A 24,904-nucleotide genomic window follows, 5' to 3' on the forward strand; every position below is an offset into this window, starting at 1 on the left:
ATCCTTTTAAAGTATACAATTCAGTGGTTTTAAAAATATATTCAGAGCTGTACAATCATTATCACAATTGATTTTTACAACTTTTCCGTCACCTCAAAATGAAACCCTGTACCCATTAGCAGTCGCCCCCTTTTCTCTCCTCCCCCCAGCCCCGGGCAACCATTAGCCTACTTTCTGTCTCTTTGGATTTGGCTCTTCTGGACATTCCATACAGATGGAACCATACAATCTGTGGCCTTTGGCGACTGGCTCCTTTCACTTAGCACCGCGTCTCCAAGGTTCATGGGTGTGGTAGCGTGGATCAGTACTTCATTCCTTCTATCCGTCCACCAGTTGATGGACATTCGGGTTGTTTCCACCTTTTGACTATTACGTGTAATGCTGCTATGAACATTCGTGTACAAGTTTTGATAGGGATATATATATTTTTTTTTTTTTTCATTTCCCTTGGGAATTCACCCAGGTGTGGAATTGTTGCATGGTATGGTAATTCTGTATTTAACCTTTGGAGGAAATTCCAAAAATTGCCAAAGTGGCTGTATCATTTTACGTTCCCACCAGCAATATTTGAGGATTCCAGTTTGTCCATTGCCTTGCCGATACTTGTTGCTGTCCGTCTTCTTTATTTTTTTATTTAAGATTTTATTTATTTATTTGACAGAGAGAGACAGCGAGAGAGGGAACACAAGCAAAGGGAGTGTGAGAGGGAGAAGCAGACTTCCCACTGAGCAGGGAGCCCGATGCAGGGCTCGATCCTGGCACCCTGAGATCATGACCTGAGCTGAAGGCAGATGTTTAACAGACCGAGCCACCCAAGCACCCAGATTATTTGTCTTTTTATTATTGAGTTATAAAAGTACTTTATATAGTCTAGACACAAGTCCCTTATCAGATATGCGATTTGCACGTATTTTCTCTCATTCTGTGGATTTTCTTTTCCCTTTCCTGATAGTGTCCTTTGATGCACAAATTTTTACACTTTGATGAAGTCTGTTCATCTGTGTTTTCTTTTGTTGCCTGTGCTTTGGTGTCATAGAAGATTCTGCCTAACTCAAGGTCACAAATATATACTTCTACTATGATTTCTTCTAAGAGTCTTATAATTTTAGCTCTTATATTTAAACCTATGATCTATTTTGTATTGATTTGTGTACATGGTGTGAGGTGGGGGTCCAACGTCATTACTTTGTGGATATGTAAGTGTCCCTGTGTCATTTCTTGCACAGACTATTTTTCCCCAATGAATGGTCTGGCACCCTTGTCAAAAATCAATTGACCATAAATGTATGGATCTATTTTTGGACACTGAATTCTATTCTATTCTGATCTGTATATCTATTCTCATGCAAGTACCACACAGTCTTGAGTCTGTAGCTTTTTATAAGTTTTGAAATTGTGAAGTGTGAATCTTCAAGCTTTGCTCTTCTTTTTCAAGATTGTTTTGGCTACTCTGGGTCCCCTGCATTTCCACATCAATTTTACCATCAGCTTGTCAATTTCTACCAAGAAGCCAACTGGAATTATGACGGGGATCAGATTGAATTTGTAGGTCACCATCTTAGTAATATTAAGTCTTCCAATTCATGAAGATGAAATATCTTTCCATTTATTCAGATCTTTAATTTCTTTTTTTTTAAAATTTTAAGTAGGCTCCATGCCCAATGGGGGGCTCAAGCTTGCAACCCTGAGATCAAGGGTCACGTGCTGTACTTACTTGAGCCAGCGAGGCACCCCTAGATCTTTAGTTATTTTCAGCAACAATTTGTGTTTCTTATGGTAGGAGTCTCACACTTGTTAAATTTATTCATAAATATTTTATTTTTTGATGTAACTGTAAATTGAATTGTTTTCTTAATTTCATTTTTGGGTTGTTCGTTGCTAGTGTATAGAAATACAATTGAGTTTTGTATATTAATCTTGTATCTTACAATCATGCAGAACTAATCGATTTGTTCTAGTAGTTTTTCAGTGGTTTCCTTAGGCTTTTCTATGTACAAAATCATATCATCTACAAATAGAGATCATTTTACTTCTTTCTAATCGGGATGTTATGTATTTCTTTTTCTGGCCTAATCTCCCTGGCTAGAACCCCCAGCTTTTAGGGTTCCTAGACCCAATTCCAACATGGGGCAGTGGTCCCCCGGTGAACACCAAGCAATTCTCAAACACCACCAGGGTGTCCGAATATTCAGCTTAATTCTGACTCCGTCTACCCAGAGATGGCATCAGATTCCACAGGTTAAGGGCTCAGTCCTACAAGAGGGTCCCCCGCCCCCACCTCAGACACACCAGTCTCAAGCCCAGGCTGTTCCCTGTGCTTCTGACTGTTTGGCTATGGATTCCAGGTTCCAATGACCTCCTCCTTTGGTTTGATGAACTTGCTAGAACAGCTCATATAACTCAGGGAAACACTTACGTTTACCAGTTTATGAAAGAATATGATAAAGGATACGAATCAACAGGCAGATGAAGAGATCCATAAGGTGAGGCCCTGAACAAAGGAGCTTCTGTCCTCGTGGAGCTTGGAGCCTGGCTCCGTGGCATGTGGAAGCATTCTGGTCTCCCAAGCATGGAAGCTTCCAAAAGGCTGTCCTTTTGGGGGTTTACGGAGGTTTTATTACACTGTCTCGATTGACTAAGCCTTTCTCCATTGTCTGATTCAAACTGCAGCCCCTCCCCTTTCTCCAGAGAGGGTGGAACTGAAAGTTCCAACACTTTAATCACTTGGTTGGTCCTCCTGGCGACCAGCCCCTACCCTTGTGTGGGGTCCAATAGTCACCTTCATTAATAACAAGACACCCACTTCACCTTTCCGACTCTGAAGCATTTACAGGAACTGAGGTTGAAGACTCAATATATCTGAGGAATGTATTTTGGTCCTCTGAATGACGGAATCTATATTTCTTGTAAATCATTAGATCGTACCCCAGTACAATGTCGAATGGAAGTGTCAAGAGAGGACATTGAATTGTGAGGTGGTTTTTTTGTTTTGTTTTGTTTTGTTTTGTTTTGTTTTGTTTGCTTTCTGTTTCATTAATTTCTGTTCTTTATAATTTCCTGTTTTCTTAATTTTGTTGGGATTACCTTGTTTGCTTTTTTTAAACCTTGCAAATGGATACTTAACTCATCAGCTTTTGGCCTTTCGTTGTTGCTAAGAGATACTTCTCTCTAAGCATTGCTTTAGATGCATCCCACAAGTTTTGATGTATTTTCTTTTTTTTAAAGATTTTATTTATTTATTTGACAGACAGAGACAGCCAGTGAGAGAGGGAACACAAGCAGGGGGAGTGGGAGAGGAAGAAGCAGGCTCCTAGCGGAGGAGCCTGATGTGGGGCTCGATCCCACAACGCCGGGATCACGCCCTGAGCCGAAGGCAGACACTTAACGACTGAGCCACCCAGGCGCCCCTTGATGTATTTTCATTATTGTTCAACTATAAATGTTTTGTAACTCCACTATCATTCTTCTTTGACCCATCAGTTATTTCCGAATGGGTATCTTAATTTCCAAACATGCAGAGATCTCCCAGCTATCTTTTATAGTTATCGATTTCTAACTTATTTGCATTATGATCAGATTCTAGTTTTTTGAAATGTGTCGAGGCTTGCTTTCTGGCTTACTACATGGTCAAATTTTATAAACGTCCTGTATGTGTCTTCTGTAGTTGTTGGGTGCAGTGTTCTATACATTGGCTATAAGCTCAAATGACTAAATATGTTGTTCAAAAATTCTATATCCTTAGAGACATGTTTTTTGTCTCTTTGATGAACTACTGAGAGAGGTGGGGAAAGACCTCGCACTCTGATTGTATATTTGTCTATTTCTCCCAGGAAGTTAACTTTTCCTTTATATAGTTTGAGGTTTTGTTATAAAAGCACAATCATTCCAATCATTCCTGGTGAATTGAGTCTTTTATCATGATGAAATAAATGACCTTCTATATCTCTAATAATGCTTCTTGCTTTTTAAGTGGCTTTTTTCTGATATGAATATCACTACACACGTTTTCTATCACTTACATAAGTATTTGTATGATTTATCTCTCTCCATCTTTTTATTGTCAACCTATCTGTATCCTTATATTTTGGATTTCTCTCCTTGAGTGCAGGGGAGGGGCAGAGGGAGAGGGAGAGAGAAACTGAAGCAGACTGCACAGAGCGTGGAGCAGGAAGCAGTCTTGATCTCAGGACCCTGAGATCACGACCTGAGCCGAAACCAGGAGTCAGACACTTAACCGACAGGGCCACTCTGGTGCCCCTCTCTCTATTTTAAAAAGACTTATTTATTTTAGAGAGGGAGAGAGAGGAGAGCATGTGTGAGTGGGGGGGGTGGAGGCAGAGGGAGAGGGAGAGGTGACTCTCAAGCAGAATCCCCACGGAGCACGGAGCCCGACACAAGGCTCAACCTCACCACCCTGAGATCATGACCTGAGCTGAAACCAAGAGCTGGAGGCTTAACCGACTGAGTCCCCCAGGCGCCCTGGATTTGTTTCTCCCAAACAGCATATGGATGTATTCAATATTCCTATTTGACAAGACTTGAGCACTTAGCTCATAAACATTTAATAAAATTATTGATACATTGGGGTTTCGAGCTACCCCTTTTTTCCAAGCTACCATTTTATTTTGCGCTTGCATTGGTTCCGCCTGTGTTTCTTTTGCCTCTTCTTTCTTGACTTAAAAAGAATTGAGATTTTTTAAATTTTTCAATTATTTCCCCCTCTCTCCTAGTTTGAAGATTTACATTCTGTTGCTATTATTTTAATAATTACATCCTATTACTTTCTACATACATAATTACCTTTGATAAAAGCCTAGATTTAATAAGTACCTAAATCGCTTCCAATATGAAACGAGCTTCTTAGAAAACTTGAGCTCCATTTATGCTGCTCCTGACGTCTTTTCATATTATAAGGTACTTCAAGTTTATTTTTGAGAAAACAGAACGGACATTTTTATGATTCCTTCTTCCATCCACGTTCCCTTGAATTGCCCACATACCATTACTTTCCTTGCTCTCCATTCCACTCTGCATCTCGTTCTTCTAAGATAATTTTCCCCCTGAAGTACATCCTTTAGAATGTCCATTAGTGCAGTCTGACGGTGACAAACTCTCTTAGTTTTTGTTTGTCTAAAAATACCTTATTATCACCGTCTTGTGGAATATTTTCATGAAACATGCCACCCTCGGGGTCCCTGCTCCGTCTAGAAAGGGTCTTTTGGAAACATCTCTGTTTGGCTTTGACTTCCGATGAGCCAGAGCTCTGGTGTGAAGTGACCGCAAGCCCTTAGCTATTATCTCCACAGGACTGCTGGAGATGCTTAAGGGACATAATGGATGGAAATTTCCTGATAAAGAGCAGCAAGGCAAGCAAAGGTAGCTATTACTGCTTTGATTGAAAAGTTTTAGCTCCTGACTGTCAGTTTGTTTAAAGTTTATGTTTTGCAATTGGAAAATCAGATGTGGCCTCCTTAGAGCCACCAGAGCCTGAAGCGTTGCGATTGGAAGTGTCCCCGGACACCCCAAAACATGAAGTCAGAGATAAGGGGTGCCGACTGGGGCCAGCTTAGCAAGTGCTCCTTCCAGCGCCACGTGGAAAGACCCTCTTTTTGTTCTAATGACCCAACCCGGGCACCTGCTACACCATCCATTTCCCTTCAACATTTCTGCCAGAGCTCTGAGGTCTCATCTTGGTCTTCTTCGATGCCACCAGGTCCGGCTGCAGATCACCTGACTTGGTGACGAAACCATTCAAATTCAGAAAAAGAATCTGCTTAGAGCCAGGGTCAGATGTCATGGTGCTGGGGAGCCAAAGGAGCGGTCTGAAGTTAACCCAGAAGCTTCTGCCAGCATCATCGCTGACTGCAGGGTGACCAGCCTGCCTTCCCCCTACCTCTACCACCCCCCACCCCGCGCTGCTCCATCCACAGGACACAGGCCACAGTCCTGAGATGGAAGGGGCTTTGCCTCCCAATGTGGATTGTATCCTCCAAATGTGGATTGTATCCTCCAAGGGATTCTAAGTAGTAGGGTTGGAAATAAGAAAGCAGGAAGGAGCAGGCGAGGTATCCTGACAGGCTGAAGAAGAACCCGGCAAGAGCTGATGGGCATCCAGCTGTTCACTTACTTCCAAGCATCACTGGTCAAGAACAAGCAACAGCAACAACCTTGAACTTGGGCAGTCCACTTGGGCAGTGCCGGCCCTCACCACCCTGAGCCCCCAAAGTCCCACAGGGACCTCCTGGCCACACTGTACCTTAGGGAAAGGAGACACGCTTTCCCAGAACCAAAAGTAAGGGAAAATAATGTGTGATGGGCTGAATCGTGTCCTCCAAAGTACATGGGTGGGGGCCCTAGCCTCCAGTACCTCAGACTATAACTGTATTTGGAGATGGGCCCAGAAAAGAAGTGATTAAGTCAAAATGAAGCTGTGAGAGTGGGACCCTTGTCCAATATGACTGGGGTCCTTATAGGAAGAGGAAATTTGAGGGGCGCCTGGTGGGTCAGTGAGTTGAGTGTCCGACTCCTGGTTTCGGCTCCGGTTGTGATCTCAGGGTTGTGAGATCGAGCCCCGTGTCAGGCTCTGTGCTCAGTGCGGAGTCTGTTTGAGGTTCTCTCTCCCTCTCACTCACTCTCTCTTCCTCTCTCAAATAAATAAATAAATAAATAAAATCTTAAAAAAAAAAAGAAGAGGGAATTTGAACAGCAGAGCAGGCACAGAGAGCATCGACCCTGCGAGGAGGCAGCAAGAGTAGAACTTTCCGCAAGCCAAGGAGAGAGACCTCAGGAGAAACCAATCCCGCGGGCACCTTGATCTGGACCTCTAGCCTCCAGAACTGCGAGGACACCCATGTCTGGTTTTCGCCACCCGATCTGTGAGACTTCGTGATGGCAGCCCCCGCAGGCTAGTATGTGGAGCCACTGGCTTCCGACCACTGGCCCCGGACAGCCCCGCAGGCTGTCTTCGTGCGGTTGCTCCTTCTCTGAGGCCAGGGGTGCCACATCCACAAAGGAGAGGTCCACCCAGGAGCTCACAGAAGGGCGACCCAGCACCCCGTCCTCGAGTTGAGAGACCGAAGAACCATATCACCTGCAGAGAGCTGTGGTTCGGGGGTCTGGTCGCGTTGTGTGTCATTCCTCACACTTCTTCCTGTCCTACAAGACGAGGGAGAAAGATATTAATGAGGAAAGATTGGAAGGGAGTGGTTTTTAACCATTGCTGGACCCCAGGCCCCTCTAAAACTCTACAAAGCTGTGGACTCAGAAAACTAGAGTCCGTATTGGTTTCCCGGGACTGCCATCACAGATCACCACAAATCTTGCGGCTTAAAACATGAGAAATGTATACTCTCATCGTTCTGGACACTGGAACTTCAACACCAATTTCTCCGGGCGAATCCAAGGAGTGGGCAGGGCTGCGCTCTGTTCTTCGCCCCCCCCCCCCCCCCCGTTCCAGATGGTCCCCGGCATTCCTGGGCTTGTGGCCACACCGCTCGCTCCCTGCCTGTGTCTACACCTCCCCTTCCCCTCTTCGGTGTGCGCTGTGCGTCAGCTCGCCCTCTTCTTCTCTCTCACGAGCACAGGTGACTGCATTTAGGGGCCGCCCAGATACCCCAGGATAATCTCCCCACCTCAAGATCCTTAATCTAAGCACCAAGGCAAAGATTCTTTCAGTTTACAAGGTACCATTTACAGGTTCCAGGGATGAGGACTTGGTACATTTGAGGGCCCATTACTGTTTCCTACAGACTCCAGAATCTTTGCACACAATTTCGGGCGGACCATGGACCCCCGGGGGAGGGGCGTCTGCTCCGGAGCTGCATTTCCCCACAGATAGGCTATGAACTGATACATTGGAGGCAGGTCCATTTACTTATTCACCATCCTCCCCGCACCTCCTCCGAATGAACCGCCCGAGCTGGTTAAAAATACGAAGCGCCAAACCACGCCCAGTTCTAGTCCTAGTAAATGAGCCTTCCCCCCAAATACGGGGCCCAGGAATCTGCATTTCTAACAAGCGCCCCCAAATGATTCTCATGCAGCCAGCCTTGCACCCCTACTTCGGTGAGTACCGGTTAAGAGCCCGGATGCCTGAGCACCTTCCCTGTTCAGCGGACACACTACTACCTCCTTCACAGCAAGAGTGGGGCGAGCCTGTTTGCGCCGAGAAAGCGCTCGTGCTCTTCGCTCCCTTCCCCCCCATACAAAGGTGAGCGACTTTTATCGTTGATTTGATCGCCATCCCACTCTGGGTTTAATGCACCCGAGCCCCCGAGGCGCGGAGTTGAGCCACGGGGGCGAGAGCGAGAAGGGAAGAGCCGCGAACTCTTCCAGTCCAGGCAGTGAAGCTGCCCTGGACGCCGGCAGAGCTGCTGCCCCTAGCCGCGCGCCCCGCGCCCCGCCGCCTCCGCAGGCGTGCGTTTGCATCCGGCTGGAGCCCGCGCGGGAGCCCGCCCCCGCGCCCCGCTGATTGGCCGCGCCGGCCCTCTCGTCACGCTCTTTTGTCTCAGTGGGCAGAGGATAAAAGGCGCGGCGGCTGCCGTGGGAACCGCGCTGTCTGGGCTCGGCTACCGCTCGCTGGAAGGCGGTGCGGAGCCGCTCCGCGGGCAGCTCGCGGTCGCTGGGCGGCCGAGGCCGTGCCCGTCCCTTTGCCCCTGTAGGGCCGCGGACCCCGGAAGGCGGCATCCGCAGCTGCCAAGGCCCGCGCGTCCGCTGCCCAGCAGCCGAGCACAGGTAAAGAAAGGGGGCGCGATCGCCCGGCGCGGAGAGAGGAGGGGAAGCCCCGCCAGTCCTGGGCGGCTCCCCGCTTGGGGGATCGAGGACTGCGAGGGTTAGGAGCACTCCCCTGGCCCCGCGGCGCTGAGGGAGGAGGTGGGGTACCGCCGGATGCTGCCTAATGGGTAGGATTTGCCTGGATTGAGAGGGGGGTGTTTTCGGGGTGGGGGGGAGGAACGCAAGCTGTCTGCCTCGAACCCCATTTGCATCTCCTCATCTCTTCTGGAGAGGAGTATGTGGGTGTGCGTGTCCAACTCCCATTCCCTGTCTCTGTGGCAGGCCATCAGAGCCGAATCTGAACTTGAATTCTGCGCGGCTGATTGCAGAGCTGGTAGGCCGAAGATTGCCCGGGCGGAAATGTCCTGGGGCGGGGGTCGCTTTGGCTGGTACTCGGAAGGTGGGAGAGGAATTTTCCGCCTCCCGGCGGCGGAGGGCGGGGGTGGAGCGGGAGGGAGGGAGCGGGATGAGGGATGAGGCTGCTCCCGACCCTTCCCTTCCCTGCCTTGCCCTCCGCGGCGGCGCAGTCTGGACACCCCGAGGTCCCGGATCGGCGACCCCCGGTGGACAGAGATCGGCGGAGACGAGCTTTCTCACGGAGGCCACCGGTTGCAGTGGCTGGAAGTGAAATAAAGGCGCGCGCGCCTGTTCTTGCGCTCCCGTAAGAATCTGAGAAATAACGGGGGAGGGGAGAACTTTGAGAAGGGGGTGTGGTTGGGACCTGAGACCAGGAGGTTGATGAGACCTTATTTATTCCTACAAATCTGTGACCACTGTGCTCTATTTTGAGAGCCCAATATCAGCTTCCATACGCTATGACACTTAGAAGCAACAGTTGCCCTCCCTCCTGGACGACTGGCGGGAGGGGATGGATATGGCTGTAAAAAGCACCCTGCTAACAACGCAGACACCGGCTGGCTCCATAAGGTTGTAATTGCCAGTCTCCTAGAAGATATTTTTAGGGCAGTGGGCAGATATAAAATGTACTGCAGGACATTCAGGAAGGGAGAGAATACCACTGCAGCCAGTTCCCTTATTAACTACTCCCCGTTTTTTGTTTTTTGTTTTCTCTTTCTTGTTTACAGTCCCTACTGAGACGGGAGGAAGGCAGCGTCCCGCAGCACGCCTTCAGATTAGGCTTTTTCACAAAGCCTGGGCATCCTGTTAGACTCGGATCCTCCGATCCTCGATCCTCGATGTCAGGCATGGCTAGCATCCTTGCGCGCATGGGTAATAGCCGGCGGCAGAACGCACCGTTGCCGCCCTGGGCCCATTCTATGCTGAGGTCCCTGGGCAGAAGTCTCGGTCCTTTAATGGCCACCATGGCCGAGAGAAACATGAAAGTGTTTTCGGGGAGGGTGGTGCCAGCCCAGGGGGAAGACACCTTTGAAAACTGGCTGATCCAAGTCGATGGGGCCCTGCCAGATTGGAATATGTCTGAGGAGGAGAAGCTCAAGCGCTTGCTGAAAACCCTGCGAGGCCCCGCCAGGGAGGTCTTGCTTTTGCTCCAGGCCGCCAACCCCAATCTAAGCGTGGCAGATTTCTTGCGCGCCATGAAATTGGTGTTCGGAGAATCTGAAAGCAGTGTGTCCACTCACGGTAAATTTTTTAACACCCTGCAGGCACAGGGGGAGAAAGCCTCCCTTTATGCGATCCGTTTAGAAGTGCAGCTCCAGAACGCTATCCAGGCAGGGATCATAGCTCAGAAAGATGCCAACCAGACTCGCCTGCACCAGCTCCTTTTAGGGGCCGAGCTGAACGGGGACCTGCGCTTTAGGCTCAAGCACCTTCTTAGGATGTATGCAAATGAGCAGGAGCGGCTCCCCAATTTCCTAGACTTAATCAAGATGATAAGGGAGGAAGAGGACTGGGATGACACTTTTAGTAAGCAGAAACGGCCCAAGAGATCTGAGTCCATGGTGGAGAGGGCCACCAGCCCGGTGGCATTTCAGGGCTCCCCTCCGGTAGTGGTGGACAGTGCTGACTGCAACGTGATAGAGATAGATGATGCCCTCGATGACTCCGATGAGGACGTGATCCTGGTGGAGTCTCAGGACCCTCCACTGTCCTCGGCTTCTCCTCTCCCCAGACGCAGGGCCAGACCTCAGGATCAAGTGCTAGTCATTGATTCTCCCAGCAGTTCCCGGGCTCAGTCTCCTTCCACCAGTGGGGGTTCTGGGTATAAGAATGGTGGTTCTGGGAATCTGCGTAGAACCAGGAAGCGAAAACACGCAATCCGCTGTTCATATTGCGGCGAGGAGGGCCACTCAAAGGAAACCTGTGACAATGACAGCAACAGGGCCCAGGTGTTTGAGAATCTGATCATCACCCTGCAGGAGCTGACCCATACGGAGGAGGAGGGGCGGAGAGAGGCCCCTGGAGAACAAAATGACCCTTCTGAGCTACAGTGAGGTGGTAGCCCCCCAGCCCTAAGTGAACCCTAACCCACACTCAGAGTCCAGCAATGGGACGACTGGGGAGGGGCGCTTCTAATTGCATGAATCCACAAAGCAGCTTTCTTTTCCCAGCGGAGCAGAGTAGAAAGGGTCTTGGATACCAGCTCAGTGGAGGGAGACAGCCCAACCTCTGCCCTTGCTTCCCCACTCCCCTCTCTGCTGCCTAAGGCTCTGTATTCTTTGTGTGCCCATTTCCTTGATGGCTTTATTCTCTTTGTGAAAGTGGCATAATTCATCCTTAAACCTCCAAACAATAAAGAGAAGTACAAAAAAGTGAAGTACCAGTTACCCCAAACTCTCCACCCTGATCTAACCACTGTGGACCCTTTGATGAATGTCCTTCTAGATATTTCCCTATACCTACGTACCCAGATAGATACATGTATAGATAAAAGTGCTCAGTACAAGTGCTGTTCTATAGTCTGTATTTTCCCACCGAACAATATATGTCGTGGGCTTCTTTCTATGTCAATAAATATATATCAGCATCTATTTTAATGTCTCTGTGTTATTATTTTCGGAAAAGGTAAAGGAAAAAGGAACAAGGGAAATAGAGTAAAAAGCTATAAAGGGGCGGGGTTGTACCCCGAGGTGGGGTTCTTATCAACCTCAATTTGCAGATGTGGTAAAGGGAAGAAGAAATGGGCTGAAATAGTCCCCAAAGGTAGATGGACAGAGCCCCTTCCCACCACTGGCCTGACCCGTCGGTCATACAGCCAGATGAGGGCGCGCGCTTGTTGACCGCCCCAACGTTTTCTTCTCTACCGTATCCGAAGGAGTCCGATGGGGGAGGAGTCTGGTGCTGAGGTAATAACCCCCAAATGGGGGATTCCAGGGACACAGCTCCTGCTCTTGCTGCTGCTTGTGGACATCCCGGTCACAACGGAATCTCTCCTGTGGCCTGACACCACCCTCTCCTCACTCCCCAGTGAAGGAAAGGAGAGAGCAGCTCCTCCTGGGAGCCCTCCTGATGGCGCCAGGGCCTCCTCCTCATAAGCCCTGAAGAGATCTGCTCCAGGACACAGGCCCCCCCCTCCCCGGGCTCCAGGCCACCCCCTCCCCACCCCGAGAACTGAGAGTAGCTGGGGAGGGATGAAAAGCCATCTAGCGGCCCGGCCCGTGGCACCTGAAGGAACCTGGCGATCAGAAAGCCGAGAAGCCCCATCCCGCATTTCAGTCGAGTGGAGGGCGCTCATGGGGGAGGGAAAGAAAAGGTGGACCTTCCTGGAACCTGCCCTGTGCCATCTCCGGATCTCATTTTGGAAGGTGATAAAAGAGGACGTGAGCGGCCTCAGCCCTGAGGGTCCCTGTGTCTTGTGTAGGTGCACACGTCCCTATTTCTACGAGCAGGACAAGGCTGGGGGTGGGGGATGATGACATTTAGGGCAGGGTGCGGAGAGGGAACTGAACGCACAGACCTGAGGACCCGGAGGCGGTTGTGATGCGGGAAATAGGGACTCCGCCGAGCTCAGAGGTTAGCGTAAGCAGCAGTGGCAGCGGGGGCGTCGGGGGGAGAAGCGCAGAGCTGTTGGGGCAAGGGGAGCGCAGGTGCGGGCGCGGTGACCCGGAGACACACGGAGAGCCACAGGACAGGAAGGCCGGGCTGAATCGCAGGGTCCAGGGGATCATACAGAACTCCGGGCTGTGTTGCCCCGGGAGTGGCGGAGGTCGAGGGGCCCTGGGAGAGACACTGGGGCTTTAGTTAGGCTAGCAGTTGATGACAACTCAGTAGGGACAAAGGGGTGCAGGCCGAGGCCCCGAGGGAGCAGGAGAAGCCAGGACAGCCCTCCCTGGGCTGCCATACCCAGAACCGGCCTTGAAGTGCTGCTTCTTCCAGAAACAGCCCCTCAGCTCCTCGTTGGCTTCTTGCTCCTGCTCCATCGATGACATCACAATCTGACCCTAAAACCCGGAGTCCGGACACCCACACTCACCTCTCCACCTCTCCGTGGTGGTGATGGAGGTGAGGGTTGGAGGTTCGGCTTCCGGTGCTCTGCCATCACCCCTCCCCCACCCCCAGCACCCCGAATTTGCCTTAAGCCTCAGCCTGCCTAACTCTCATGGCCAGAAGGAGACCGGGCGGGCCTCTCTGCCTTGTATCCTTTAGCTGGTAACTGGTCAGGACAGAGCCACTGCTTGCATCCCTCTGGGGCACCTCTGGGACCGTGAAAGCCACCCTCATCTCTCCCAAGCCAAAGGGGACCCCTCCCCCACCCTGGGCAAGTGGCAGCTCCCCCCAGGCCCCAAAGCCACAGGGGCCCCCAACACTTTACAGTGTATGTAGATTCTCACCCTTAATTCCTTCCTATGTCTCCCTAAATCTTCCCTTGGGAAGTATCTACCTCCCTCATGTAGTCTAGATTAGAAGAGCAGCCCACTTTCCTATCGTTTTTTCTCAATTTTACTCTAGAAACACTTGTTGAATATTTGTCCAAAGACACAGTTTAGGGTTGCCATAATTTCTTTGTGGCACCAGGTAGACTAGAAAGATGGAATGAAACATCCATAAGTTCTGTCCATTTCCTACTCTCCTTTTCACTGGAGTTAGTTTGGGGGTTCAGTATAGACCATTGCTTTGAAAACCTGTTCTGTGATCCACCCCTTTTTCTTCCCCTCCCCTCCCCTCCGCTGTGTAAATTGGAGATTGTCTAAATTTTTATTTCACCAACCTGATGTAACCTGACATTTCTTTTTTTGTTCTGTTTTGTTTCACTTTAAAGAAAAGAAATACGTATTTTCCCTAATTAGAAGACATGGAACTGACACCCGGGCATTCTGATCAGATTAATGGAGTTAGTCTAAAAAAGGCTTCACTGAAAGCTATAGGCTAATTTGCAATGACCTGGATGGAGCTAGAAAGCATTCTGCTAAGCGAAACAAGTCAATCGGAGAAAGACAAATACCACATGACTTCACTCTTATGTGGAATTTAAGAAACAAAACAGATGAGCAAAGGGGGAAAAAGAGAGAGGCAAACCAAGAAGCAGACTGAACCCTAGAGAACACACTGGTGATTACCAGAGGGGAGGGGGTGGGGGATGGGGGAAATAGGTGATGGGGATTAAAGAGGGCACTTGTCGTGATGAACACAGGGTGATGTATGGAAGTGTCGTACACCTGAAACTAACAACACCATATGTTAACTAACTGGAATTTAAATAAAAAACTTGAAAAAAAATAAAGCTATAGGCTAATTTTCTTCCTTTCTGCCTTTATTCTCATCGGTCGCTAAGAGATGAAAATTGCTCTTTTGTCTTGTCAGAGGAAACCGGCCTCTGAGTGCCCTTTTATGTTAGATCCCCCTCCTTCCTGGCATTCTCTCCCCTCCGTTTCCATGACACCCCTCTCTCCTGGTTCCCCCCTCCCTGATCTTGTTGGTGCCACTTCTCAGTCTCCTTTGCTGAATCTCCTTCCTCTTTTTGATCCCTCCATGATCGTAATAAAAAAAAAAAAGTCCTTACAACTGTGATTTATGAAGAACATATTGTGGGCCGGGCAGCCTGTACCAAAGTCCTTTAAATGCATTAGCTCTTTTAACCCTCTTATTAACCCCCTAAAATAGGCATTACCATTAGCACGCATGCGGGGAAGTTAAGAAACTTGCCTAGGGGTCAGGCTGCTAGTTAGCGGTGGAGCCCGGGGTCAGACTCCCGGTGAGAAGGGGTGAGGAGCGTGGGTTTTAAGGCTGGCCTGTGATTACAACCCCAGGGAGCCGTGATCATCGGCGCGTGACGTCAGAGTAAACTGAGGTCTGTCTATTCGGGATAAGGTGCCCTGCCTTTCCCTGGTGTGTCCTGTGTATGACGGTCACCGGGCTGGCTGGTCCCTCGTAGGCTTTCAAGAAGCACTAGCTGCAATTACTCTGCTCGAATGCGTTACTCTGCCATAGAAAAGAAGACAGGGACAAATGAGAGGCTGTCCAGGCCGTGCAGACAGGCCTTATTTAGTGTTAATGTGACAACATGACAGTCTGGCTGGAGCAGCGACAGTCGCCGAGAGGATTCAGAAATGCCTGAGAGTTTAGCGATGATGAGGATGAAGCAGATGGTGACGATGACAATGATGAGGTGATAAGAGAACACTTACTAAATGCCGAGGAGGATCTCTCCTTGTTCCATGTGGCCCCAGGGAATGTCTTCTTCCCCCACGTGTCCCCTTGGAGAGCCCAAGACCAGCCGAGTCTTCCTCGACCCAAGCCACTCCCCTGAGCAACAGATGGGGGCGAGGGGAGCTCATCTCAGAGGGACACAGAGGCTCCCCAGCGTGTGGTGGGAAGGGGACGTGACTGAGGTCTGAGGAGTCCTTTATGATCCAGGTAACCTTGAAATCCTGTCACTACCACCAGGTTCTCAGGGGCAGCACAAAAGGGAGTAGAAAGAGTGGGGCTGGGTCCCATGCCTCATGCTGACAGGATGTATGGCTGTCATCTCAGACCAGAACTCACAGCTTATTACGGCCCCTCACAACCACTCCTTCAGAGATGGGCTGCATTCACCGCCCCATTTGACAGACCAGGACACTGAGGCACACCCAGGTATAGTAACTTGCCTAAGATCAGTGAGCGGATGAGGGGTGGAGCTGGAGTTGGACGTCAGAGCTGCCCCTCCCCAGAGCCAGAAGTCTTGCCGAAGCCGGAGGAGTCAATCCTAAGGTCATGGGTGCAAATGGTCTGATCATTCTATGGGTGACTGCGTCCCGAGCGTGGATTTCAGAAGCGTCATACTCACCATGTAAAGTCCGCACAGCAGGATGGCTTCCGTCTCATTTCTTTTATTGAACAAGATAGAAAAAAAAAAAACGATCAGTTTAGGAAACTTCCTTCTCAGAGCCTGAAACTGTCTTCTCATATTTATTTTTATATCCAATTTCTGGGATAAAATACTAAAAATAACAAACTGTTGGTAAGGATGTGGGCAGAGTCTCTCTCCCACACTGCTGGTAGGACTGAGAATTGACACATTCTTTCTGGAAGGCCAAGCGGGAAATGTATCAAAGGTTGAAATATGAAAACCCCTGAATCCAGCAGTTTAACTTCCTGAAATTCATGCTAAGAAAATAACTGAGCAAGTGTAAAAAAGATTTATGAACAAAGATGTTTACCCTGGCTTTCCTGGGCCGTAGTGGGAAGCTGCGAACAACTTGAAAGACCAGGGGTAAGGCTCGGCTGAATAAAGTAGGCTCCGTGCTTGCAGTGGAATGCGATCCATCCAGAACTCTGGCTGTGCCTTCATACGACTGGGCCTCACCAGACAAATGAAGTATGGCCCCTCTGGAAAAGGGCCTTCAAAGGTCACCAGTCTGCCAGGTCCTCCGTGTTATCTTTGACTCCCAACGTGCTGTTCCATCGGCCCGGTGCTCCTCCTTACCTGGCAAAACGCTTGTCAAACTTCTAGAATCATCTTCCCTGGCAATCCCTTGGGTCAGCTTTCCCTGGCTCCACTCGAGGTCATCCTTTATATCTTAGGTAGTACTTATCAGTTTTTAAATTCAAATTCAATTAGCCAACCTATAGTGTATCATTAGTTTCAGATGTAGAGTTCAATATCACACCCAGGGCTCATCACATCACGTGCCCTCCTTCATGCCCACAACCTGGTTAGCCCATCCCCCCCACCTCCCCTCCAGCAACCCTCAGTTTGGTTTCCAGAGTTGAGAGTCGTACTTATCAGTTCGTCATAATTGCTTATATCTGTCCTCCCCTCTAGGCCTATCACCCGCATACCTAGCAGCACGGTTTGATTTTTCGGGAGAGAACCCAGGCCCACCCACACCGAACGTGTTTGCTCTGGTGGTTGTTACTGTCCCTCGATCCTTCACCGCGTTCCGATTTTCGCTCAAATGGCACCTTCTCAATGAGGCTGACCCTGAACAGCCCATTCGAAAACGGCACACCCGGCCACCAGCACCCCCACGCCCCTTCCCTGCCCTATTTTTCCATCACACGCCTCTCTTCTCGGCTACCTAATGTACTGATGCTACTCTATCAATTATTCATTCCTGCCTCTCCCTGCTGGAATACAAACTCAAAAGGGCAGATGTTGTAGTCTGCCCAGTTCACGGGTGCACCCCCAGCTCCTAGAACGCTGCCTGAAACACGAGCTGGCTCTTATTACGGGTTTGTAGCTGGAACGAATGAAATGCTCTCCTGCACCCAGCGCTGCTGGGGAGCAGATGGTCAAGGAGGCACCAGCGCACATGGAACGGCCATCCACCTCTCATTAATGGGGTAAGAAACCTGGGAGACGTTCTAGATCCATTGCTTGCTTCTCACTCTCGCGGGCTGTGGCTTATGAGCTGGACCATTCCCTCCCCGCGTGGCAGAGAGCAAGAGATGGGCTTCCGTGTGACTTCAGCGCTGTGACGTCATCAGACCTTAAGTTTAGGCCTTTCAAATTGCCAGGCACTCCGTGCGCATTTGTAAATCCTAAAAGCAACGGCACCTGTAACATATGACTGTTTGGGGTACTGTTTGCTCTTTTCCTTATAATAAAGGATAATCAAGAGTAATAACAGTAATGATGAATATTATTTCCAATTGCTCGGTGTTGACCATGTCAATAATAGAGTAAGAGTTATTAACCTCATTTTAGAGGATATGAACGAGTCTCAGTAAGAGATAGCAAGGTGATATAACAGTAAACAGATGGTAAGCCTGACACCAAAGCCTGTGAACTTCCTATCATATATTTCAAGGCAAAGTATTGACATTACTGAGAAAACCTGTATCGCAGTGGAAGATTAGTTATTGGGGCAGGGGTAATAGGCAGATACAAATATTTGACCAGTTTCCTGTCTGTTAAACACAGGTTAAAGCTGTTTGAAAATTTGTAAGTAAGAGAAATTTTACTAGAGGGACACGATGAAGGTTGATTTAAAAAATGTTTTTTAAATTGATTTAGTTTTTTTTTTTTTTAGTAATCTCTACACCCAACGTGGGGCTCAAACTCACGCCCCCCAGATCAAGAGTCGCGTGCTCTTCTGACTGAGCCAGCCAGGTGCCCTGATGAAGGTTGATTTTAAATATCCTGGATGAACCAAGATCTATTTTAGCTCAAGAAAACATCATTGAAAATAGAATCTCTTTGGTATCGTTGATAGCTGACACTTAAAAGAGACCACATACACACTTTTTCCTTCCTGCCTGCCAGAATGTTTTGTACAACTATTTTATTTATTAAATAATTTTAGAGTTGTTATAAAAGTAGAATGTACAGAATGGCACAAAGCTATGTAAAAGATTTTGTATGGTTAATATTTAAATAGGTATAAAAGTACACAGAAAGAGCAAGAACAGCCATAGGTAAGCACTGAACCTTTTGGCATATTTCTTTTAAAATGTTTTTCTAACTCTGCATGTGAACACAGATACACATACAATTTACTTTATTGAGGTTGTGCTCTCTAGAGTTTTACACATACACAGCTATCATTTTTTGTTCTTTTTCTAATGAAAAGTGTCGTCATTTCAAGAGCAGAAATGGAAGATCATTTGCAAAAAGAGGAGTAAAGGGGTGGGTAAAGTCTAAGCAAGTATAAAAACATACAAAAAAGCCTACAAGAAATAAACACAGTTGTTACTGGTCAACAAATCCTGAGCATTAATTGTAATAAGTATGATTGTTTTCACAGGAAAAGCAAGAGAATTGGTGGAAACGTCTGAAAATAATGAGGGACATTAATATAAAATCGGAAAGATTCAGAAGAAAATGTTAAAACTCTTTTGGGCACTCAATGAGAAGATTTGAATGGAAGAAGAGAACTCAAGTTCAGCTACAGCACGGTGGGCATGATGCCTGCGGAGAGAAAGAGATCACCATAAAATCACCCAGGTCCCAGCCACATCACTGGGTGACCTTACAATTACAATGCAGGGGACTTTGGCCCCACTAGGCTTACCCTTATGGACTCTTGTAGTGAGAGCCATGGCGAGGATGAGCCGGGGACAGTTGGAACACAGAGGGCCCTACAGTCCAGGGGGTCAGGAATGGCTTCTCATTGGGGGTGACGTGTGGACCACAGGACTAGTGTCCTTAGCAACTGGGAGCTCAAAGGGATCAGAGCTTCAACCAATGTGAAACCTACAAAACCCACTTTTGCAGTCAGAGAGTCCCAAGCAGGAAGTTTAAGAGGCCTCAGAGGAAGACACTCATTTCAAGTTGAAGGTTTTGAACTATAGTGATGAGGTCTCAGCCGCCACCGGATCTCTGTGGGGCCTTCAAATGCTGAACTCCCCAAATATCACCGACACACCTATTGATTTGACAAGGCTGAATGTATTCCTTACCTCAGCATGGGAGACACCCACCTCTCAAGGTTTTGGCAGCGTTTCAGGGAGGAAAGGAAAGGTCGGACTTTATCTAGAAATGAAGGTTTGTTTTTTTTTTTTAGATTTTATTTATTTATGTGACAGAGAGACAGCCAGTGAGAGAGGGAACACAGCAGGGGAGAGGGAGAGGAAGAAGCAGGCTCCCAGAGGAGGAGCCCGATGTGGGACTCGATCCCGAAACGCCAGGATCACGCCCTGAGCCGAAGGCAGACACTTAATGACTGCGCTACCCAGGCGCCCTTAGAAATGAAGGTTTTGATTTAAGGCACAGAGTCTTTCAACACGGAGACTGGATTAGGTTGGATATGGGTCATGATGCCAACAGTCTAGGATTGGTGGAAGCAGCAAGGGGAGAATTTTGAGGAAAGGGGAGGATTTTAGGGGGCAAACCGTTGATGCTTTCCATTGAAGAGCTGATGGGACTTTGGAGAAGTACCTGTAATGGAGAAACTTTTGCCTGGACAGGAGAGTCTGGGAAAAGCAGTGCAAGCGAAGACAGGGGACTAGCAAAGTCCTGTGTATGTAGACAGTAAGGTGTGGTTTTATTTCTCAGCGTCCAGGCTAAGTGTGGCAACAGACTATTTTCATTCTCATATACTTAACGTTTTTATGAATAATTCACCTTAGGTATGTGTTTATTTTGTGGCGTCAAAATCCTTTTGTTTCCCTGAATCCCGAGAAAAGATGACCCCTACTCTTAGGTAGTTTGCTAAGTAAGCCCTGAGAAACATTATATAACTAGCTTTAACTAGTCCGCTATACCCGTTAGGTGTGTTAAAAAACAAAATTCAACTGAGTCCATTTTAAAGATGTTATCGGCTTTATTTAAGGATTCATGAATTGGGCAACATTCCACCTAGCAGACGGAAAGAAGCTCAGAGATGCTGCATAAGATGAAAGACTTTTGTATACTGAAGGGAGTAGGAACAAGGAAGATACTAGCAAAAAGTGAATTGGTTGGGATGAAATCACTTTCCTTTATGTTACTTCGTTAGTACGGACCTGGTGATTCCTGATTGACTGCTTTAGGACTCCATTTCTGGGAAAGGTGGAAACCAATATTAGGTCTGGGTTTGGTGACCCCGAGCTTAGCATGAGCGCCTCCATTTTGCGCTAGCTGTCTTATTTTTAACGGATGGATTATTTTATTTAATCCTCACAAACACCTTGTCAAGTAGGCGCTATTATTATCCCTATTTTATAAAGGAAGAAACTGACGCCCAGGGAGGTCATAATTAGCTCACATCCACGCACCTAAAACTACTCTTTTTTCAGGCCCATCAAGAACAACCCACGTCCAACAAAACTGCCTTGTTCTGTTCCCCTTTTGCAGAAGGGAACGGGTGTCCCGGTGCAAAATATTTATTGGGCCGTTCGGCGCTCTTTGGGGTCCCCGGGGAGAAGGAGGCCAGGGTGGAAGGCAAAGGCCGCGGGCGCCCCCAGTTTGGGTCTGGGTGGGCTCCCCTGGCCGCCCCGCCCCGCCCTCCTGCAGAGGCCTCACCTGCGCCCCCGGGTGCACCGGAAGCCAGCCCGGCCCGCGCCCGTACTGCCGCCGTGCCCGCCGCTGGCTGCCAGGGGGCGCTGCGACACCGGCGCCGGGCGCCGAGGGGCGGCGGCCACGTGACCGGGGAGCGGCGCGTGGGGTCCTGGGGTCCGCCAGGCGGCCCCCACCAGCTGCTGGTGCGCTCGCCTGCTTCCCCCCACCCCCCACCCTCGCCTTCTCCTTTGGCTCTGCGCCGGCCGCGCGGTGGGTCTGCGTCGGCGACAGCGACTCAAGTCCGGGCTCCCCGACCTGTAACCTCCCGGCGACCCTGCGGAGCAGCCGCGTGAGTTTCGCGGGCACCCGGAGCCCCCGGGAAGACACACCGCACTCTGGCTTTGTGGCACTTTTCGCCCTTCCCGCAAGGCAGAGGAGGGGGGACTCGGTGCCAGGCTTTCCCCTAGCTCGGAGAGGGGCTGTCACCTCCCGTCGTCCCCGTGGAGGGACGTGCTGTTCCCAAGGGGACCCCGTGGGAGTGCGCCGCGCGCGGGGAGCGGGGGTTGCCGTGGGGGTTTGGATCATTTGGCTGTTCTGGCAGGACCCCTTGCCCAGTAAGCACTGACCAAATTACCCCCCACCCCCAAATGACCATTTTCACGGATATGCCCTAATGGAACATTCACTTGGTTGTGGACAGGGCTTGAGAGTGGCAAGAAGTGAATGTCTTACCCGACTACGTTTCTTACGTGGAGTAGGGGCCTTAGGCACACCCCCCACTTAGCGGGGCAGAGCGGCCACGGATGGTCCAGACGACACACTTGGATCGCCCAGCCGGAAATGCCTCGTACACCTCAAGACATCTCACGGTGTCACACACACACGCAGATGCTGACTTTGATGTGTCTGTCCGCACAACCCTCAGCCCCAACCGACAGGAATGCGTCAGAAACTTCGTTCCCCACCATTCTCACCAGGCCCTGTAACGCGAGTAGTCCCGCTGGGGCAGGGGGGAGGTTAATTTGGAGAGAAACTAAGTAATGGGAGAGATGGAGGGATTTTAAAAAGAGCCTTACACTTTGCTTCCTATAACGTTCACTCATTTTAAGCGCCCAGTTATTTTTAGTAAATTGGCGGAGTTGTGCGCCCATCACTGCCATCTGGTTTGAGAGTACTTTGGTCCCCATTCACCCCCCCCCCCCGCCGCCCACGCAAATCCCCATAAAATTTCAGCTAATCTCTCCTCGGACCTCTAGCCCTAAACAACCATTTATCCGTCTTCTGTCTCTATATAGTTGCTTGTTCTGGTGCACAGGAATGGAATCCCACACTGCTAGGTGGTCTTTCGTGACTGGCTTCTTTCACTTAGCACGGTGTTGTCCCGTGGCTTGTATGTCGTAGCAGGGGTCAGTGTGTCATTCCTTTCTGTAGCTGAGTCATGTTCCCTGGTATGGGTCTACCGCTTTATGCAAATACCACGTCTGTTGATCCATTTGGGTGGCTTTCATTTTTTTGGTTATTAAGAGTAATCCAATAATTGGGAACATTTGTGTGGACATATGTTTTCAACTCTTTCGACTTCACTGCCTTTGGCTGCTGCTTCCCCGGCACTCTTAGCCCATTTCTATCCTAACACTTCACACACTGCCCGTAAGCTTGAATTCATTCTCTGTCTCCCCACTAGAGAAGGCAAGGACCAGGTTCCCTCGTGCCCTGCTTCACGAGTGGAATTTCTGCATTAGATGGCAACTGTATGTTTCACTTTTTTTTTTTTGAAACTTCCAGACTCTTTTCCAAAGTGGCTGCACCATTTAAGACTGCATTGGTAAATGTAGGAAGCTGCCAATTTCTCCATATCCTCAGCAACACTGGTTTGGTCTTTTTGTTTGGTATCTCATTGTGATGTTAATTTGCCTAGACTGAACGGTGTTTGTTAATCAGTTTCACTTCACTTTAATGACTAGCTTTTTAAATATTATAAAATCTCGTTGCTGAAATGAATAATACATAGCCCAGCCATGCAAGGAGCTCATGGCTCCAAGAAGGAGACAGAGGAACATAATTACAGTACAGTGTGTTAGGTGCTCTGATGGAATGGAGCACGGGATGCTGTGGGGAGCAGAGAAGAGGGACCCTAACCTCAGCTGGGAGGATGGAGGAAAGTATTCAAGAAGCCTTTTCTAGAAGGGGCTTTAACGTGCCTCTGGTTTTCTTTCTTGTATTTTTATCAAAATTATACATGTATGTAGTTTTAAAAGTCAAATAGTTCTACAAGCTTTGTTATTTTTTTAAAGAAAGGAGTCCCCAGCTTCTCTCCCCATTCCCTGCTCCCCCAAAAGCAACCACTTTCTATTCTTTTAACTCTTTGGCTATTTATTTCTCTATCTTTAAATAGCATAGCCTGTTTTTATTTGAGAAAAAAAAATAGCCCTGACATAGGCCACTTACCGTCTTCACTTGCACTGATTTCTAAATTGGTCAGCCGCATGAAATATTAACACATGGTTAATTATGAAAGCCGCAGTCACAATGCAACCTACCTTCTTGCGATTTAAACACAAGAAGACAGGCTTTACCAACAGTTAGGTACTGAAGCAAGACAAGATAATGCATTTCAAAGGAGTGGCTAAGGAGTTTTCCTCAATGGTACTTTAGTACCATATAACTTCAATAAGCTGGAACCCAATTATGACTTAATTAAGAAGGATGTTAATTTCACTCAAACACAAAGAAAAAGCCAAATCACAGACAAGCAGCATAGCCTAGGACAGAGGTTGGCGAACTATGACCTGCGAGCTAAGAATCTTTTATCAGATGAACCTTTACAATTAGTTGGATCGTGGGGAACATTAGCTTTCAACCATAATTAAATAAAATGTTATTCTTCTATTCCATTTTTTTTTACTAGTAGACCTGTATTACAAAACCTTGTAGTCGATTATTGTATTTCTATCATTATATTTTCTTACAAAGCCTAAAATATTTATTTTCTGTCCTTCACAGAAGAAGTTTGCCAGCTCTTGGTTTAATAGAATAAACAGAGAAATGGAAAGCAATTGCCACGTACTTGCTGGGTGACCTTGGGAAGTCACTTCACTTTTCTGGTCCTGATTTTCATTATCTTTAAAATAGAGATAAAGGGTGATGGGTGGAGGAGAAAAAGCTCTAAGGTGAAATCCCCCCCCAAGTTTTATATTAATTAGTTCAATTATGTAAACATCTATCGAGCTACTACCGGGATACCAAGAACTGTCAAAGGCATTGGGGATAGAGTGGAAAACAAAATCCTCATCCTGAAAAAGGATACTATTCTAAATGAAAAGAGACTAAAGATGCAAAGTGTGGTCTGAGATTGGATCCTGATTGGAGCAAGCCAGCTTTATCGGACATTCGAGGAAAAGTAGGGAAATTTGAATATGGAGGGGTATTCGATGAGATGAAAATTTATGAACGTGCAATGACGAATGAAGGTGACCGACTGATAAAAAGCAGTTATAAAGCATTATGTACTGTATTATCTCATTTTGGTAGGAAGTTCAGATACATATTCTGTAAACTTAGAAGACGATCTGGAAGGATATGTACTAAGCTCTTTTTTTAAAAGATTTGTTTGAGAGAGAGAGAGAAAGACAGCACGAGTGGGAGGAGGGGCAGAGGGAGAGGGAGAAGCGGACTCCCTGCCAAGCAGGGAGCCTGAGGCAGGAGTGGATCCCAGGACCCTGAGATCATGACCTGAGCTGAAGGCTTAACCAACCGAGCCACCCAGGCGCCCCTGTACTAAGCTCTTAATATGGGTAATTTCTGGGAGGTGGGAATATAATATTTTGATTTTCTTATTTTTGTTTTCTAATTTTCTACAGTGAACGCACACTG

The 24,904-nt window shown here is 48.3% G+C and overlaps 2 protein-coding genes and 1 long non-coding RNA gene across 3 annotated transcripts in view; all 3 read left to right on the top strand.

Moving 5' to 3' along the window:
- IL13RA1 (interleukin 13 receptor subunit alpha 1) overlaps positions 1-8,228 on the top strand; it is a 76,576-nt gene extending 68,348 nt beyond the window's left edge. The window contains exon 11 of the mRNA XM_026478876.4: positions 8,043-8,228. Coding sequence (XP_026334661.2) covers positions 8,043-8,213 — 171 coding nt within the window. The 3' untranslated portion in view covers positions 8,214-8,228. The remainder of the gene's footprint in view (positions 1-8,042) is intronic.
- Positions 8,229-8,469: 241 nt separating this feature from the next.
- ZCCHC12 (zinc finger CCHC-type containing 12) lies at positions 8,470-11,720 on the top strand. The gene is made up of 4 exons (XM_057315943.1): positions 8,470-8,733; positions 9,055-9,106; positions 9,300-9,433; positions 9,858-11,720. Exon 4 carries the CDS (start codon positions 9,969-9,971, stop codon positions 11,181-11,183), a length of 1,215 nt encoding a protein of 404 aa, XP_057171926.1. The 5' UTR covers positions 8,470-8,733; positions 9,055-9,106; positions 9,300-9,433; positions 9,858-9,968; the 3' UTR covers positions 11,184-11,720.
- Positions 11,721-21,187: 9,467 nt separating this feature from the next.
- Positions 21,188-24,904, top strand: part of LOC113241266 (uncharacterized) — a 65,262-nt gene continuing 61,545 nt past the window's right edge. The window contains exon 1 of the long non-coding RNA XR_003311497.4: positions 21,188-21,380. This is a non-coding gene — a long non-coding RNA (uncharacterized LOC113241266). The remainder of the gene's footprint in view (positions 21,381-24,904) is intronic.

Source organism: Ursus arctos, chromosome X, assembly GCF_023065955.2.
Source record: "Ursus arctos isolate Adak ecotype North America chromosome X, UrsArc2.0, whole genome shotgun sequence".
Lineage (NCBI taxonomy): Eukaryota > Metazoa > Chordata > Mammalia > Carnivora > Ursidae > Ursus > Ursus arctos.